This window comes from Hippocampus zosterae, chromosome 2 (genome assembly GCF_025434085.1).
Source record: "Hippocampus zosterae strain Florida chromosome 2, ASM2543408v3, whole genome shotgun sequence".
Lineage (NCBI taxonomy): Eukaryota > Metazoa > Chordata > Actinopteri > Syngnathiformes > Syngnathidae > Hippocampus > Hippocampus zosterae.
Window position 1 is genome coordinate 16,603,360 of NC_067452.1, and position 15,527 is coordinate 16,618,886.

A 15,527-nucleotide genomic window follows, 5' to 3' on the forward strand; every position below is an offset into this window, starting at 1 on the left:
TCGTATATGATCTCATATGATGGCAAAGCTTTTATTTTATAACCGAACACAAGAATTTGGCGTTTCTTATTATAGTACACTTGACAAATCATGTACTGTATTTGGAAGAAAGTACCAAAACACAACCAAAGGTTGAGAAATATTTTTTAAAAAGACCGCATATATACGAAATGCAACTCACACCTTACAAATTTGAAACAGTGTGCCAAACCTATTTCAACAAAATACATGGTTAAAATCATGTCTAAATGAATTAATATTCAGTGTTTGAAAATCACCCGCAGTTTCACACATATTACAAGGATCGTGAATAAAAATGCCCGAAGTACTTGTTTTCCGATCATGAAATGTTTTGAATGTGTATCGTTGGCGTGTATCTTCCGGTGGCTGTGACGCTCAAACACATTTTATGTTGAAAGTGTAGCGTTGGAATGCGTTCTTTCCGTTTCCTGTGACAACATATCGTCTGAGATAAGCTAAGCGTGCTTATGTCAGAGCAAAACAGCGTTTGCTAGCCAGCGCAAATTATAAATTGTTGCATTTCTCCCTTCACCCACGGAGGAAAACATGTCAGATACGGTGAGGTTAAAAGTATTAACTGGCGGTTATTCCTTTTAACGTGCGCGCAACGCAAAACGAAGTATCAGTGTTTAGTGGCTTACTTTGTACCCTGTACTGTGGTATGCTAACTGTTAGCTCACGTTACTAGCCAAAGGCCCCAAACTCCTTTAAACATCTCTCCAATTTAGTAGTAAACTTCCCAATAGCCGTATTCGCAACTTATATTTTCAACGGTGTTTTGAATGCAAACCTCAGCTGCGTTTTTACTATTCTCCATTCATTCTCAGTGGGTCCTTTGTGTCAACTTTTCATGAAAGCGACGTTTAACAGTTTATTCCTTGTTAATTTGTAGGAAACAAAACCTTCTAGTCAAGACTGTGGGGATAAGAAGGATGGAGAGTACATCAAATTGAAGGTGATTGGACAGGTAGGAGCTCTTTGACTCCTTGTACATGATGTGACAGTTTTTTTAGGATTCCATGGCAGGAGGGAAAATAGTGTTGCTCTCCTCATTTAACCTCTGGTGTGTTTGTTGTTTGACAAAACCACTCTTGGGTCCACAGGACAGCAGTGAAATCCATTTTAAAGTGAAGATGACAACACATCTGAAAAAGCTGAAGGACTCTTACAGTCAGAGACAGGTCAGATCTCGCAGTGTCAAATATGTCTGGACTTTAGCTGAAAGCGAAACGGAATAAAACAATTCACATACCACACTCAAAAATTTGTTGTATCCAGCAATTCATAGTTTTTTTTCTCTTATTTCAGTTTAACTGTTAACATTTTTATAACTCTAGAGTGACAGGAATTGGTCCTTAAAGTTTATCTGCTTGTGTGTTGCAGGGTGTCCCAGCAAATACACTAAGGTTTCTGTTTGAAGGACAGAGAATTGCAGATAATCAAACTCCAAAAGAGGTACTCTTATCAAAAAAGATGAACACTTTTTATGTCAGGTTCAAATTAGAAGTGTCTTGTTAAAATGCATGATCTTCTCCCAACAGTTGGGAATGGAAGATGAGGACGTCATTGAAGTATATCAAGAACAGACAGGCGGACTTTGGAATGATTAAACCTCTCTTGTATTCATACTTTTGATTTTGTATTTAGTTTTTTTTTTTAATGAATGCGTTTTGTTCACTTTCAAACCATCTGGGTCAAAACTATCTGGGCTTCCATGCATCGGGACAGAAAGGTGAGAATGAGGACTCGGGGAGAATGCAAATGAGCTTACTACAGATGCCACATCATGACACAACTATGATTTATTTGTACAGGTGTCTTTCTGTTTTTACGTCTCTCAAGTAAGCCATGTGCTGTAATGTCACACAAAATATTTCAGCAGCAGCACCAGGATGTAAACATTGCAGCATGTAACTAAGTGACATCCTATTTTTGATGTACTTTATTTTGTGCATCACATTTCCCTAGTACAGAATTTTAAAGTCCCATTGCTTGGTTTGAGAAAAGTGATGTAAAAGTTTGTCAAAGAGACCGCTGTCCACATTTGCCACTGTTTCCCATGAAATGTATTTTTTATTTTTTTTGGTATTGGTATTGAAATGATTGCAATACTATTTTTTTATGATAATGGTATATGTGCTTGTACATGTTACTGTTAGTTTTAGTGTTGATAAAACCATGTTTATCTTCTGTGTGGTCTCCTGCTCTTATTGGAAGATTTCATCATGTAAATAAATTGCTTGCTGCACCCGTTTGGACGCCCTGGGTTGGCATGTGCTGCTGTGCTCGGAGCGTCACTCGTTGTAGCGAGAATTCTACATTCAGCTGTTTGACGTTTCTGCAGGAAATTCATGTTTTTACACTCAGGGATTAACAGGTGAACGTCACATTCAACCGCTTCTCCAACTGCAGTGTCCAAGATGATGATCTGGTGGAATGTCAGTCCGTCAGAGCTGTGTGCAACAAAACTTGCAAAGCTTACATTGGAGTTGAAACACTGCTATTTGTTGACCAGAGGAACCTTGATACAGATGGTTTGACATTGTGATGATTTTTCTTCAAATAAAATATTTATGAAAGGAAAAACCTTAATCCTGTTTATTTTAATTTTTTACTGCTAAATGTTGTGCTAATGGTTGGTGTGACATAAAAGTTTCAGGACAATTTTTTTCCACCTTCATCTCTTATTGCACTTTCCCAGTATTCTCCGCTAATAATAATACAAAATTAATTAATATTAACAATAGGGATGAACAGTAGATTTCATTTCTAATGCACTTTTAATCAGCATGATCTTGAAGTGCTACAACCTTAAAAATCTAAAAGCAAACAAAAAACTAAGAAAAGCAATAAGTATTGTATAATACCATTCGGAGTGGGCTCCCCATTTCCACTGCGATGCAACGCCCCCCCCCCATGCTGAGACTCAGGGGCATGGCGCATCTTGAATCCAGGGGCAGACACGATGGTGTGATTGGCCAATGCTAAGCTCAAGCAAGACTGACATACCAGAAGCTGACAAGAAGAGTGCTCTCGTCATCAAGAAGCAGATTGTTAGCAGTCTTTCAGTGTTGTCTTTGCCATGATACACATCTTTGAAAGTGGACTAGTTGGACAACGGGAAATGAAAAGAAATGATCACCTGATCCTTTTATTGCCATTGCCCTGGTGAAAGGGTGCAGATGAGATGTGGCTGCGCAGTGCCAGTGGACAGATATTAAACACAGGTTCTGGCAAAAGGACTAGACCAGAAAGCTCCTGTTGGAGCCTTTTAAATTAGTGCTACACTGCAGTGAACACCTACTTGTCATTACAAACTGCAACCAGATGTCTCAAGTCTTCCATCTTCCATCAGCCTGCCATGCATGTTTTTTGGAATGTGGGAGGAAACTGGAGCACCTGGAGAAAACCCACGCAGGCTCGGGGAGAACATGCAAACTCCACACAGGGAGGCTGGAGCTGGAATCGAACCCGGTACCTCTGCACTGTGAAGCCGATGTGCTAACCACTGGTCTACCGGGCCGCCCTGTCTCAAGTCTTACTGAGTAGCAAACAAACCAACATCACGCATCTTCAATGATTACAAAATCAACAAAGAATCCAAAATGTTTTTGATTTTTTGTCACAGTGTCTCCCTCAAGTCTTTAAGCAATAAGTAAAATGACATCAATGTACAAAATGTAAATGCAGCCAGTGATTCTGTAACTTTTAGGTAAAGATGTCAGGACTGACTTGCTCACTTTGAGAATATACCCTTTTTTTGTGTCTGTGAATTTTACATTGGTCGAAGTCTGATTTTGGGGAAGATGTCAGTTTTCAGTGTATTCCACACAGCATTTCATCTTGATTGATGATTGTCAAACGACATTTAAATTAACAAAAGGGCATTAAAGTCACAGGATTCTAAAAGTGCATTGATTCTGTATTGTTCAGTGCTGTCACATACATGCATCCATTTTCTAATCAGTTTATCCTCACAAGGGCCACGGGTGTGCGGGAGCCTGTCCCAGTTGTCTTCGGGCAGTCGGCGGGATACCCCTTGAATTGGTTGCCAGCCAACCGCAGGGCACACATAGACAAGCAACCATCCGCGCTCACAACCATACCTAGGGACAATTTAGATTGTTCCATTAACCGGCTATATATGTTTTTGGAATGTGGGCGCAAACCGGAGTACCCGGAGGAAACCCACACAGGCACGGGGAGAACATGAAAACTCCACACAGGAAGGCCGGAGCCAGAATCGAACCCTGGACCTCTGCACCATGGGGCCGACGTTTTAACCAGTCGTCCACTGTGGCGCCTGTCACATACAATACGTGCATTCAAGTATGACACATCATCTCAAAAGAAAACCATGGGATATATGGCCAGTGACAGAATAAACAGAAGAGTGTAACCAGTTCAGAAGCTGGTGGACAGCCTCTTCCTGGGTTTTAAAATTGTGACCTCTGCTCCAGCGGCAGACTGTCCAGTAGGCACTTGAGCTGCTCTTCACCTAGCTTGATCTTGTCCTCCAGTTTGCGCTGTTCAATGATGAGAGCAGACTTCATCTTGACAAAATGGCGATAGTCATCCAGACGCTCAGGGTCCAAGTGAGTCTCCATGATGGAGGACACCAGACGCTCCCGGCGGTCCAAGTTCTCCTTCAGCTCCTTGGCATCCTCGTGCTGCCGCATCAGCAGTTTGCGCTTCTCAGTCAGGGTGCACTGATAAGAGAAGAGACATATGTCATCTGCACATTGGAAATAAGAGGAAGACGTGACAGCAACCAGTCATTGATTATTATTACTTTACGTTCCAGATTACTATTGTTTTATGTTCAATTGAAGGTGTCGCAAAAGGGGAGGTAACCCAAGCTGTTGGCTTGATTTGCTGGTTGAAAGGGGTCCAGAGAGACAGGTGACAGTGGTCTGTTTGGCAATACCATAACTAGACACTGCAATGTGTGAGAAATCCCCCTCACCAGTTATTGCTCACAAGTGGCTAGTAGGGAAGCCATACTGCTGATATGGACTACACATGCGTCATTACTGTACTCTAGGCTCAAAATAACTTTTTCTTTGGAGGAGCAATTTTGCTTATCAATGACTTAATTTGAGGAGCAATTTATTGCAGCTCAATCTTACCTGAATGGTGAAATTAATACAACGTTGAATGGTGTGCTGCAGCTGACCAACATTTAAGCATTTGAGTAGCATACTGAAAATGTTATGGAATTGTGCAGGGATGATCAACCCAGTTTAGTTTTTTTGTTTTTTGTATAATCAACAGTTTTGTCCTTAAATTCATTTAGTGCATAGGACAACTGTATTTTATTGCTAATAAACATTTTCAGTGGGGCAGTTTTAAACCAATTTAAATTTAAAATACCTGAGTACATTTAATGTCAGAACATTACTTTGAGATATTGAAATACAGTAAATGTCATATACTTCAAGACCTTTACCCAAGTGATATTCTAACAGGGTAATTAATCCATCCATCCATCTTCTGATCCGCTTTATAGCCACAAGGGTTGCAGGGGGTGTTGGAGCCTATCCCAGCCGTCTTCGGGCAGTAGGCAGGTGACACCCTGAACCGGTTGCCAGCCAATCGCAGGGCACACAGAGACGAACAACCATCCGCGCTCACACTCACACCTCGGGACAATTTAGAGTGTTCAATCAGCCTGCCATGCATGTTTTTGGAATGTGGGAGAAAATCGGAGTACCCGGAGAAAACCCACGCAGCCACGGGGAGAACATGCAAACACCACACAGGAAGGCCGGAGCTAGGAGTGAACCCACGACCCCTGTACTGTGAGGTCGACATGCTAACCACTGGGCTACCGAGCCACCCACGGTGACGTGTACTTTGACAAAATGTTTGGGATTTTTTTTTCCTGGAAAGATACCTGTATGACAACTAGGGGACGTTGTACAAGATACTACCTTCTCCTCCGGGGGCGCTCCATCTTCCAGACTGTTCAGAGCGTTCTCCACACGCGCCAGCCGACCCGAAAGTGACAGCAGCAGGCTCACGACTTTGTCCAGGTCACCCACAAACATACGGAACTTGTCCAGTTGGTTGGGCAAGCAATAGCGCTTCACAGTGGTCTCCACCTCGCTGCCCAAAGCCTCGTTGTCCTCTACGTCCTCCTGCAGGCTTTGTCGTGCCTCCCGCAGCACCTCCAACTTCTGGGCAAGGCTTGATATCAGCTCCTGCTGGAGAGATTCCAGAGAGAATTGACTTCAAGCTAAATTTCCTAAGGCAGTGATTTGTAAACATAGTGCCGTGAGACATCATCAGCTGTGCCAAGGAAAAGTATCCAATTTGACCTCATTGGTCAGAAAATTATTCATTTATTTTCAAATGTTAAAATGGAATGGGCCATAATACCTTTTTACTGGCTAGGTTTTCATCCAGCTCTTCTTCAGAGTCCTGTTCCAGCAATTGCTCCTGCATGTCTTTCATCTTGATGAGGAGCTCAGCTTTTGGAGCCGACGTGTTGTAGTAGCAGGAAGTGGGAACCAGCGAAACTGCTGTTGAGACATTCTCCTCATCCCTCCTAGTAGGGTGGAGAGACACACACACACACACACACACACACACACACACACACACACACACACACACACACACACACACACACACACACACACACACACACACACACACACACAGCCCAGATTTTAACCCACACACTCAGAATTAGAGGGGTGATGTGGAAACCCAGGAGTTTTCACTCCTGTTCCTCAAAGGCCGGATTTCTGGATATTTTAAATGCGCCCGGCTGTAACACACCTGATTTAAATGATCCGGATCGTTCTATATTCAGCTTCTACAGATCTTATTGATTATCTGATCATGAATCAGATGTGTTGCAGCAGGGAGAGATGGAAAACAGGCAGGACAGCAGCCCTCGAGGACAGGATTGAAGACTCCTGTGCTAACCAGTCACCCACCATGTTGAAAATCGGATTGCTAGCTGTACTACAGTATAACAATATATAGAGTTGAGTGGGTTTAAAGTAGAAAGTGTGGATATTTGTGAGGCTAATTTGCCTCATAGCATCATTACTTCCCAACACATGTGCATTTCAGCGACAGAGACGATCCACACTTTGCTCTTTAGCTACTGCAGAGGGAGGCAACTCTGGTCTTAGAAAGCTGCAGTCCTTCCTGCTTGTTTTAGATGTCTCCCTCTTACAACGCACCAGATGATCTAGTGATCAGGATTGTTATCAGGCTTTTACAGAGCTTGCTGAGAAGCTGATCATTTGAAGCAGGTGTGTTGGACGAGGGAAACTTCTAAACCAAGCAGGACTGCGGCTCTCGAGTTGCCTACCCGCCGAGCTCCCGGTACATACGACACCATGACTATCACCAAGAAAATTTGTTACGTTCATTCATTTGCAAACCTGCTTGTGGTGGGCAGCCTGGGGCCGCATGAGGTCCTTCTGCGCTGCTGAGACCCCTCCAGGACTTGTTTCTCTTGGAGAAATAGTCCTTCCATAAGGTCCATTGTGGTCTTCATTCCAGTCTGATCTAAGATCTCCACCAGGGATTTGTCTTTCCCCATGATATCCCTTACCAGCTGCTCTGTCTTGGCATCTTCTTCCCTTGCTAGTTTTGACTTCGGAATGCGGTCCTTGGGTACGAGCCGTTCTGATTCATTTCCCAGGTCCTGAGTAGGCTGCTGAATGCAGACACTGAATGTTGAGGAGGGCCATGTTTCTTTGGCATCCACTGGGATGATGTCTGAGCAAGTCTTCAAGACACCAGAGGTGTTGTTGCTTTGAGGTGAGAAAGTTGGGACCACCCCAAGAATTTTTCCCCCTGAACCTTTCAAGTCCACTACAGCTTCGGAGGGCTGAGAGTCATTTTCAGACCTGGGAAGAAGCACAAGTCCAAGCAAGTCAGAAAGCATGCGCAGTAATTTGGTGCTGTGCAATGAAAACTTTTTTCTACAATTAAAGCAACAGCAAATCATTCCATAACGAGAATACAAGGAGATGATACAGACCCGTAACACTTCAGATAAACCGCTTACCAGAAATGTGAATCCTCCTGCACAGACATAAACGGCTGTTTGTCCATCAGCCTCAAAAGTGGAAAATGTGGTGAGGGAGCGTGAAGATGGTTGGCCGCAGCAAGGGACAAATAGGCGGAAGATAAGTATGGCTCCTTATTGCTCTCTGCATCTTCTGTGTTGCCTTCAGATTGAGACATCTTACATCGCCGAGGAGAGCCAGGAGGGGCGGGACTCTTTGTAGTGGTATCCAAACTGGACAGGGACTGAAGCTTCACGGAGTCTGCTCGGACCACTGAGAGTAAATCCTGCGACAAGCAAGTTGTTTCCAAGTCTAAATGGAGCCTAGAAGGTGAGATGGCATTGGCTTGCGGAGGCTGGGCAGTCTGCTGGGATCCAAGAATAGAATTCAGGCTACCAGGTTTAGAGCAGACCGCAAAGGTTGGGATGACAGCATATTGGCTGGGTTGGTGGTCACTGATGTCTGGGACTGGGGCCCCATTTCTAATGATTGAACATAAAACAGACAGTTAAACATACTGCCCAGGCACTTCATGCTATCTGTCCTTTTCATTTGACTACTTCAATCTGGTTACGGAGAATGTTTTTATTTCATTGTTTGAAAAATGACTGAGATGATCACATCCCTCCATTTTCAACACCGCTTATCCTGAAGAGGGTCGCAGGGAGTTGCTGGAGTCTATCCCAGCTGACTTCGGTTGGAAGGTGGATTACACCTGTGTTTGTTTAATGCACAACATGTTTGCATGCATATCTGCACTGAGGATTGAGAGGAAGACATTTCATCTATGCTGCATGTTATACATAAAGCATAATTTACAATAAAGATGACTTTGACCTTGACACCCTGAACTGGTCGCCAGTCAGTCGCAGGGCACATATGGAGATGAACAACCATTCGCACTCACATTCACACCGTCGCTGAGTGGGAACCGGTCCCATGCTGCCCACGCACAAGTCAGGCGAGTGTACCACTACACCATTAGCGATGAAAAATTACCCCATTTATCTATTGATTTATTTTTTATAGATGTGAATGCCTTCAAATGCACTTTTCCCTTGGTTCTCCAGCTCCCTCGTGCAGTCCCCCCCACCCCCAAAAAAATCATATTAATTGCTCCTTTTTTTACTTTTTACTTTTTCCTTTTTTTTTTTTTTTACTAAACCGTTACTCTCTAATTCTACCTTGCTCCACTGTTGCTTTGCTTCACTTTAGGATCTCTCAACATGGATGGACGATTCTGTCGAAGAAATTAATGCTTTAGTGATGATCAGCTAAAGCAAAACAAAACATGTCTTTAACTATAAGTGAAAGTGTCCAGTCAAAAAGAATTAGGCACAATAATCTACATCCTTGACTCACCTGAGTACAAAAATCTGCAGAGGGAGAAGATCTGGTTCTTTCATGGAAGCATGCTGCCTTCTCCTCAGCTTCAGTATCCAATATGTTCTCTGCCGAGTAATACCTGCCTTGGACCTTGGCCTCAGATGTTCGCTTCTGTTTATTCCACGTGGCTTGGTAATCAGCAAAGGTTCCGAGCTTCTGTTGCTCCTGCAGGATCACCTCCCCGAGGGGGCTGAGGCAGCTGGTTTCGACGGATGGATGAATCTCCCGAGCCTCCCCTGACACCCTTCTTTCTTTGGTTTCAACTGTCCTCTCTTGACTTGGGTGCAACTCTGTATTGGACGTTGTTCCTGGCCTAACCGGTTTGGAAAACGCCGGCTTGGCCCCAGAGAATTTAATTTGGACAAAATTACCATCTGGATGCGTTTTGTCCACTCCCACTCTATCTATCTTGTCAGGTTCTGAGAAGGAATGCATACGTTTGGCTAAGAGGAAACGTTTACGTCCTCTAATGCGTCCATTTGAAGTTTTAAGCACCGGTGCCTCTGTTCCAAGGGGTTCTAGATCGCGTCTCTGAAAAGAAGTAGCCTGGAGGACCCTAGCTTGTGCCTCTTTCAGATTGTCTTTGTAGGTGTTTGAGGAAGATATGCTCCATGATAGAGGTGGCTCTGCATATTCCCACTGTGCAGGGTCCTCATCATGGACATCACAAGTCAGTGTTGCAGAACTGCAGCTTTTTTGCAATTGGGCTCGCTTCTGCTGCACTTCATTCCGTAATGTAGTGGCATAACGGTCACCACGTCGACGGGCTTCGCCACCATTGGCAACTACGGAGGCACAGAGATTCTGAGATGACACAATACTTGTGGGTGTAGCTTCTGTTTGAATTCTACTCTCCTGTGCCAGTGAATGAAGCAATGGGGCTTCCAATGGGGATATTTGGTGGTCTTCTTGTGGTACCCAGGGGTTGTGGAGTCTTGAAAGACTAGCCTTGTCATTGTCATTTTGATGAGCTGGGAAAATTCTTTTCATATTGTTAATGTGTCCTTCACTTCTCTTTGTGGCATCCTGTGGGCCACGACAGTGAGAGCGTTCAGCGATTTGGGGATTACGGAGGGGAACATTTTTCAGAAGACCAATGTGCCCCTTATTTTCTGTGTGGCCCATCTGTTTTCCCTTTTTGATGACTGAAACAGACTGTCCGTTATTTTCTAGGCTTGTGGCAGGCATCGAGGCTGAGGAGCACCAGATCAATTTACGACTAGAGACCTTTCCAGGCAGATCCTGCAAACTGCGATAATAACTTCCAACACTCTGAGTCTTGGTGCGAGGAGCTAAGCATGTCTGGGGATAAAAGAGGCTCTCGTCACTGTCCTGTTTGTGGTGAGGAGGTCTGTTTGCAAAAGGAGATTGTCTGATATCGGTGCTGGACAATGAGAAGTGATTGTTGGTCTGTAGTTGGTTGTGTTCACCTGTTCTGCTGGGATGGAAAAAGTCTTTGTCTGCCAGTGACGTGATGCTATATCTGGATTTAATATTTGTTCCTGGTTTAAATTTGTTACCTTCATGCAGCCTTTCAACTGAACTGGAGTAAATCTTTGGATTTTTTTCAAATCTCTCACAGTATGGCAAAACACAACCGTCCTTGGATTTTTTCTTTTCCGGTACCTGCCACACTGTACCAATGCTGGGCCTAAATTTGCTTGGCATCCAAGAGGAGTTCCGCTCATCCAACCGTGACCCCTCCTTGCAAGGAGTTTGTTGGTTCTCGGGGTGCCCCACTGTAAAGGGCCCTTTATCCTTGAAAAAAATGCTTTCTGCACTGGTTCCCTTCCTGCCAAGTGAGCTTGAGTCTAGAACCAGAGGGTTGGTTCCAATGACGAAACTGCTGAATGTGTCTCTTCTGCTCCCTGAACCACTGAGAGGCTCGTTGATGCTCGTGTATTTAGTTGGGGAAGCATGATCTGATGAGAAAGGAGGAGCAGGACGCTCCATTTTCTCCATGCTGCTCATGGAGCCGAGTTGGCCAGTAAGCAGATGCTGCTTATGATGGTCTGTTTGGCACGATGAATCTTTGAGCCTGATGTGTGAGGTCACATGAACAGGGTTACAGCAACATTCTGAAGAACAGCATTATCATCACTATCGCACCATTATAAAGACCACTATTATCATCACTACTGTAGTCCGTAACAATTACTTTGAGTTTTGAAAAATAAATGAATGAATGAATAAACAAATAAATAATCAAAAGAAATAAGGGTATCTATCACTCTCATGCAAACGTGTCAGGCCCACCTTGTTTCCCTTTGCTGCCAGACCAGTTCTGTGGTGGTCTCTTTGCCAAGGGACTCAGACTCCTCCACTGTCAGCTTGGATGAGTGCCAGGAATGAGGCCGTGAGCTCGGATCATTCTTCCTGTCGAACAGAAAGCCAAAAATGTCTCATAAATGCTGTCATAACTGTGGAAAATTGAGGATGCACACTGCAAAGTGTGACTACCGAGCTCAAATTGTGTATCTTTCATTATCTTGCAAGACTCGCAGAATAGCACCCGAAGATATGGAATACACAAAGGAATGTGAATATTTTACATAAGTATTACAACTTCTTCCAGTTTGTTCTGACATACCCTTTGAAGTCATTCTTCCTGGTTGGCACGTTGCAAAAAAACAAAAACAAAACAAAACAAAACCATGATGCTTTTCTTTTGTTAAAGAACCAAAATATCTGTTTGGCACACTTGAGAGGCAAGCATGACACACAGGGAATCAGGTACATACAAAAACTAGTGAAGCAGAACAATGGAGAACACATCCTCCTGCCCTGAGTGCTACATGACCACGGGGCGCTAGCTACATCATTGTACCTCATAGAGCTTTGCAAAATCTTGGCGAGAAAGCACCTTGCCACAAGAACCTCGCTTTCTGACGGCATGGTGTGTGGTGACACAACATCAACCATTTTAGACCTGCTAATGGCGAGCAAAGAAAGACACAAAGGGAAAAACAGGATGATTGCCAGACCAACGCTTCTTATTCTGAAGCAGGTGGATTTATGAGAGCTCATGATAGACAAGAGCGTGGAAAAAACAAAACCCTGATATGTCCCAATAAACCTCTGAAGCGGATGTTCAAGAGCTAGTCAGTCACAAACGCCATCAAAGCCTTTTATCCCACACAAGGATAAAATGAGGCTTGCAGCTCTTTTATTGAAAATACATGCAAGCTGTCAAGATAAACAAATAAAATAAGTTACCTTTGCAGGCATGTGAAGAATCTTCATGAGCAATTTTACAATTGTGCCGATAATTCTGTCCAAATTTCAATGTGGTCATTAAACAGTGCGACCCAAAGGGCTGACACTGCCAAGCTGTGATGGAAGCACATTCTTTCCACTGAGGAATGTAGGGAGGTATTTTCCTTTCCTGCCATGATCTGGCTTCATGTGAAACAGTCGCTAGCTGTCCCGGTGTTAAAGTGATCACGCTAATATGTTAATGACGCAAAGCCAGAAATTAACATAAAAGTAAGTGTTGGGAAAAATACATTATCATGTACAGTATATGAAAACACAGAGCTAGTGAGGCATATAAGAGCTCAAGGTGATCAATTTGTTGCACCCCAGGAGGTCTGACGCATCAATTAGTGAATAAAGGGGAAGAAAAAAAACTCACCCAATAAATGAATAGTTTCTGTGAACTGAAGATGACGGTAAGATGCACATTCACGTCACTTTCCCGGCAGTTTTGCCTCTAAAAAAGTTTAACTTTCACAGCAGTGCGACACAAGAGTCTGTGACATCGTACATACAAGTGCACCACACCTTTTGCTGCTCGTAGATCTCGGCAGGGATTATAAAGGGGGATTTGAGAGAAGGGGAGGAGTTATGCTCCAGCCTTGCTGTAATCTAGGATTTGGGAAAGGAGCTCCCCCTCAACCAAAGGCAATAAGACAGTCATGTTGTCACTTTTCATGAACAAGAGTGTATGAAAGCAGAGCAACTTCACAGGGGCGCACTCTAGAACATATCTATTTTTGTTTTTTTTCACCTGATTCTGTGTCCTTGTGGGCAGGTAGACGCAGCCGAACAGGAATGTTTACCCTGTAGAAACAGCAAACAATTTCACCTTCCATCATTGTGGAAGTCTCCCACCGGGGAAGGAGACTGCGAGATCGACACCCTTGAAAACAAAAGCATGTCACTGCATCATCCCGTCCCATAGCATTGCCTGGCAACTGACATTACAACTTCAGTTACCTGAGCATCTGAGCCCCTCCGATTCAACAGCCTGCTGACAACAGGGCCCAAACACGCAGCCTATGGGCCTAGCGGGCCCCGCTCATCTACAAACACGGCGACACAAAGCAAACTGCCACAGTCATCATGCCTGGGCTTATCTGGGTGCCATTGCCTGCCCTAGGAAATTAAGCATAAGAGTAGGTCAATAACAAGTTCTTAACACATCTGTCAAACCTGACAATCTTGATTCTGGTCAGTTCGAAGCACAAAGCACCAATCACTCATCCAAAAGTTTCACACGTGTTATCTCGCTGTCATCATCTGGAACTCACACAGTGCTCGCCGATCTAATCCCGCTTCTCTTTTAAGCCACATGATTTGATCAGAGCAGATGAAAGAAACGCACATCACACGGAGTGAAACAGGAAGTACCTGTGTGTGGAATCCCAACGTGCCCAGAAAGGTTCAAAGCTGCCACTCTGTGTGAACACAATGAGCTGGGCTGAGATGGCCTCTCCCACTAAGCGGTCCACTCACCTTGGTAACATGGGCCGTACCATCCTGCATCCCGCAGCAGGGGAGGATGCTTGGTCATGATGCACACCTGAGGGCAACTCTATAACTTCGTTTTTATTGATTCCAAATCTTCACAAGATCATTACATCAAGTCCATTTGTCTCTCTTGGTGAGTAGATCCCTCAATCTGCATTCCCTGCTAACAGATAAACCCCCAATCCATCCTCAAACGCTGCGGCCCAACTAGTGGCTTTGCATCTCATAATTGGATTCAAACGTCATCACCCTAAGCAGCCACACTTTGAAAGATGGTCTGAGTACAAGCGAGTGAAATAAATACAATACAATACAATACATGCTGATAAATGACAAACTCCATTGAATTACGGTACTATTACAACAAAAATACTGTTTTCATCTTTTTCAATGTATTTTATACAGACTATAAAATCTATTTTTTGGGGTTGTGCTTTTTTTGTATTTAATTTGTGCCTGGCTGAATATCTGCACGAATAGCATACTTTCTTCTAAATGGTCGCTTTAGTTGAGTTTTAGCACCTGAAACCTTTTGTAACTTTTTATCAGTTCTAAGTCAAATTCCCAGAATTACAAAAGAATTAAAAAAGGTAACACTAAATCCTAATACAAACAAAATTAAAATTAAGCAAAAATAAAAACAAACTTGCAGGATCACCCTAAAACCTTACAAACATTATTTGTGTGCTGCTAAATAAATTAATTGTTTCAATTTAAGCGTCTATAAAATTGCTGTAACCTTTGTCCTTATTAGGGTCACGTGAGCTGTTAATCCATGTGAGCTGTGGCCATGAAGCAGCAGTTTTGCCACTAGGCAGTATAATGTCAGCAAAATGTTCATTCATCATCCACCCGTGGCAAGAGCAAGAACAACAGCAACACTCACATGACTACTGCACATGACACACAAAGACATAAACATGCAGACTGTGCATGTAACATTTGGAAGCAAAGAAGCCATTTGGGTTTTAAATTGAAACATCTTCCACATACATGAAGAGCTTAATTTCCTCCATTCGACCTTTGTGGATTTCCACGACCTGGATGACTGACAATCTTCACCGACATTTTGAGATCAAAATGTGAATTTTCAGGTCTTGAACATTGCCTGTCTGACATTGTTGAGGATGTTCTATCTCATCATCCCAGAGCAACATGAGAGATCCAATTAGAAATGGAGTCCTGTAAACCGAGGACGTCTGCACAGTCTATGCTCTTCTCCTGACATTGGCAGTGGCAAACAGCGTGAAACAATCTGCATCTTCACCTTGGTTGATGATGGTCACAGACTCAGAGTGAAGCCCCAAGAGGCTTTGTCTTGCAGCAGCACCA

General features: G+C 43.6%; 2 protein-coding genes across 12 annotated transcripts; one reads left to right on the forward strand and one right to left on the reverse strand.

Annotated features, from left to right (window-relative positions):
• Positions 1-406: 406 nt before the first annotated feature.
• Positions 407-2,211, forward strand: sumo1 (small ubiquitin like modifier 1). Its single transcript, XM_052053833.1, has 5 exons — positions 407-579; positions 914-988; positions 1,125-1,202; positions 1,405-1,476; positions 1,563-2,211. Exons 1-5 carry the CDS (start codon positions 568-570, stop codon positions 1,629-1,631), a joined length of 306 nt encoding a protein of 101 aa, XP_051909793.1. The 5' UTR covers positions 407-567; the 3' UTR covers positions 1,632-2,211.
• LOC127592786 (protein Shroom2-like) lies at positions 2,018-14,207 on the reverse strand. Of its 11 annotated transcripts, none has more exons than XM_052053775.1 (13): positions 14,076-14,206; positions 13,662-13,820; positions 13,453-13,584; positions 12,271-12,375; positions 12,034-12,051; positions 11,700-11,819; positions 9,420-11,481; positions 9,242-9,297; positions 8,057-8,539; positions 7,425-7,895; positions 6,403-6,571; positions 5,955-6,227; positions 2,018-4,730 (listed from the first exon to the last, which is right to left on the reverse strand). In XM_052053775.1, the coding sequence occupies exons 4-13, from the start codon at positions 12,363-12,365 to the stop codon at positions 4,458-4,460; spliced, it is 4,020 nt and encodes a 1,339-aa protein (XP_051909735.1). In that variant the 5' UTR covers positions 12,366-12,375; positions 13,453-13,584; positions 13,662-13,820; positions 14,076-14,206; the 3' UTR covers positions 2,018-4,457. The 11 variants fall into 11 exon arrangements, with proteins under 11 accessions (XP_051909735.1, XP_051909726.1, XP_051909704.1 ...); XM_052053766.1 differs by having other exon boundaries at positions 12,307-12,375; positions 13,078-13,584; XM_052053744.1 differs by having other exon boundaries at positions 12,034-12,375.
• Positions 14,208-15,527: the final 1,320 nt, after the last annotated feature.

Coding starts and splice junctions, on each gene's coding strand:
- LOC127592786 (XM_052053718.1), bottom strand. CDS start 12,470: ATGAGCTCTCATAAATCCACCTGCTTCAGAATAAGAAGCGTTGGTCTG. Junction 8,540..9,241: donor CAAAGCAACAGTGGAGCAAG/GTAGAATTAGAG, acceptor TTCAATCATTAG/AAATGGGGCCCCAGTCCCAG. Junction 4,731..5,954: donor GAGCGCCCCCGGAGGAGAAG/GTAGTATCTTGT, acceptor TTCTCTTATCAG/TGCACCCTGACTGAGAAGCG.
- sumo1 (XM_052053833.1), top strand. Junction 989..1,124: donor AATTGAAGGTGATTGGACAG/GTAGGAGCTCTT, acceptor TTGGGTCCACAG/GACAGCAGTGAAATCCATTT. Junction 1,203..1,404: donor ACTCTTACAGTCAGAGACAG/GTCAGATCTCGC, acceptor TGTGTGTTGCAG/GGTGTCCCAGCAAATACACT.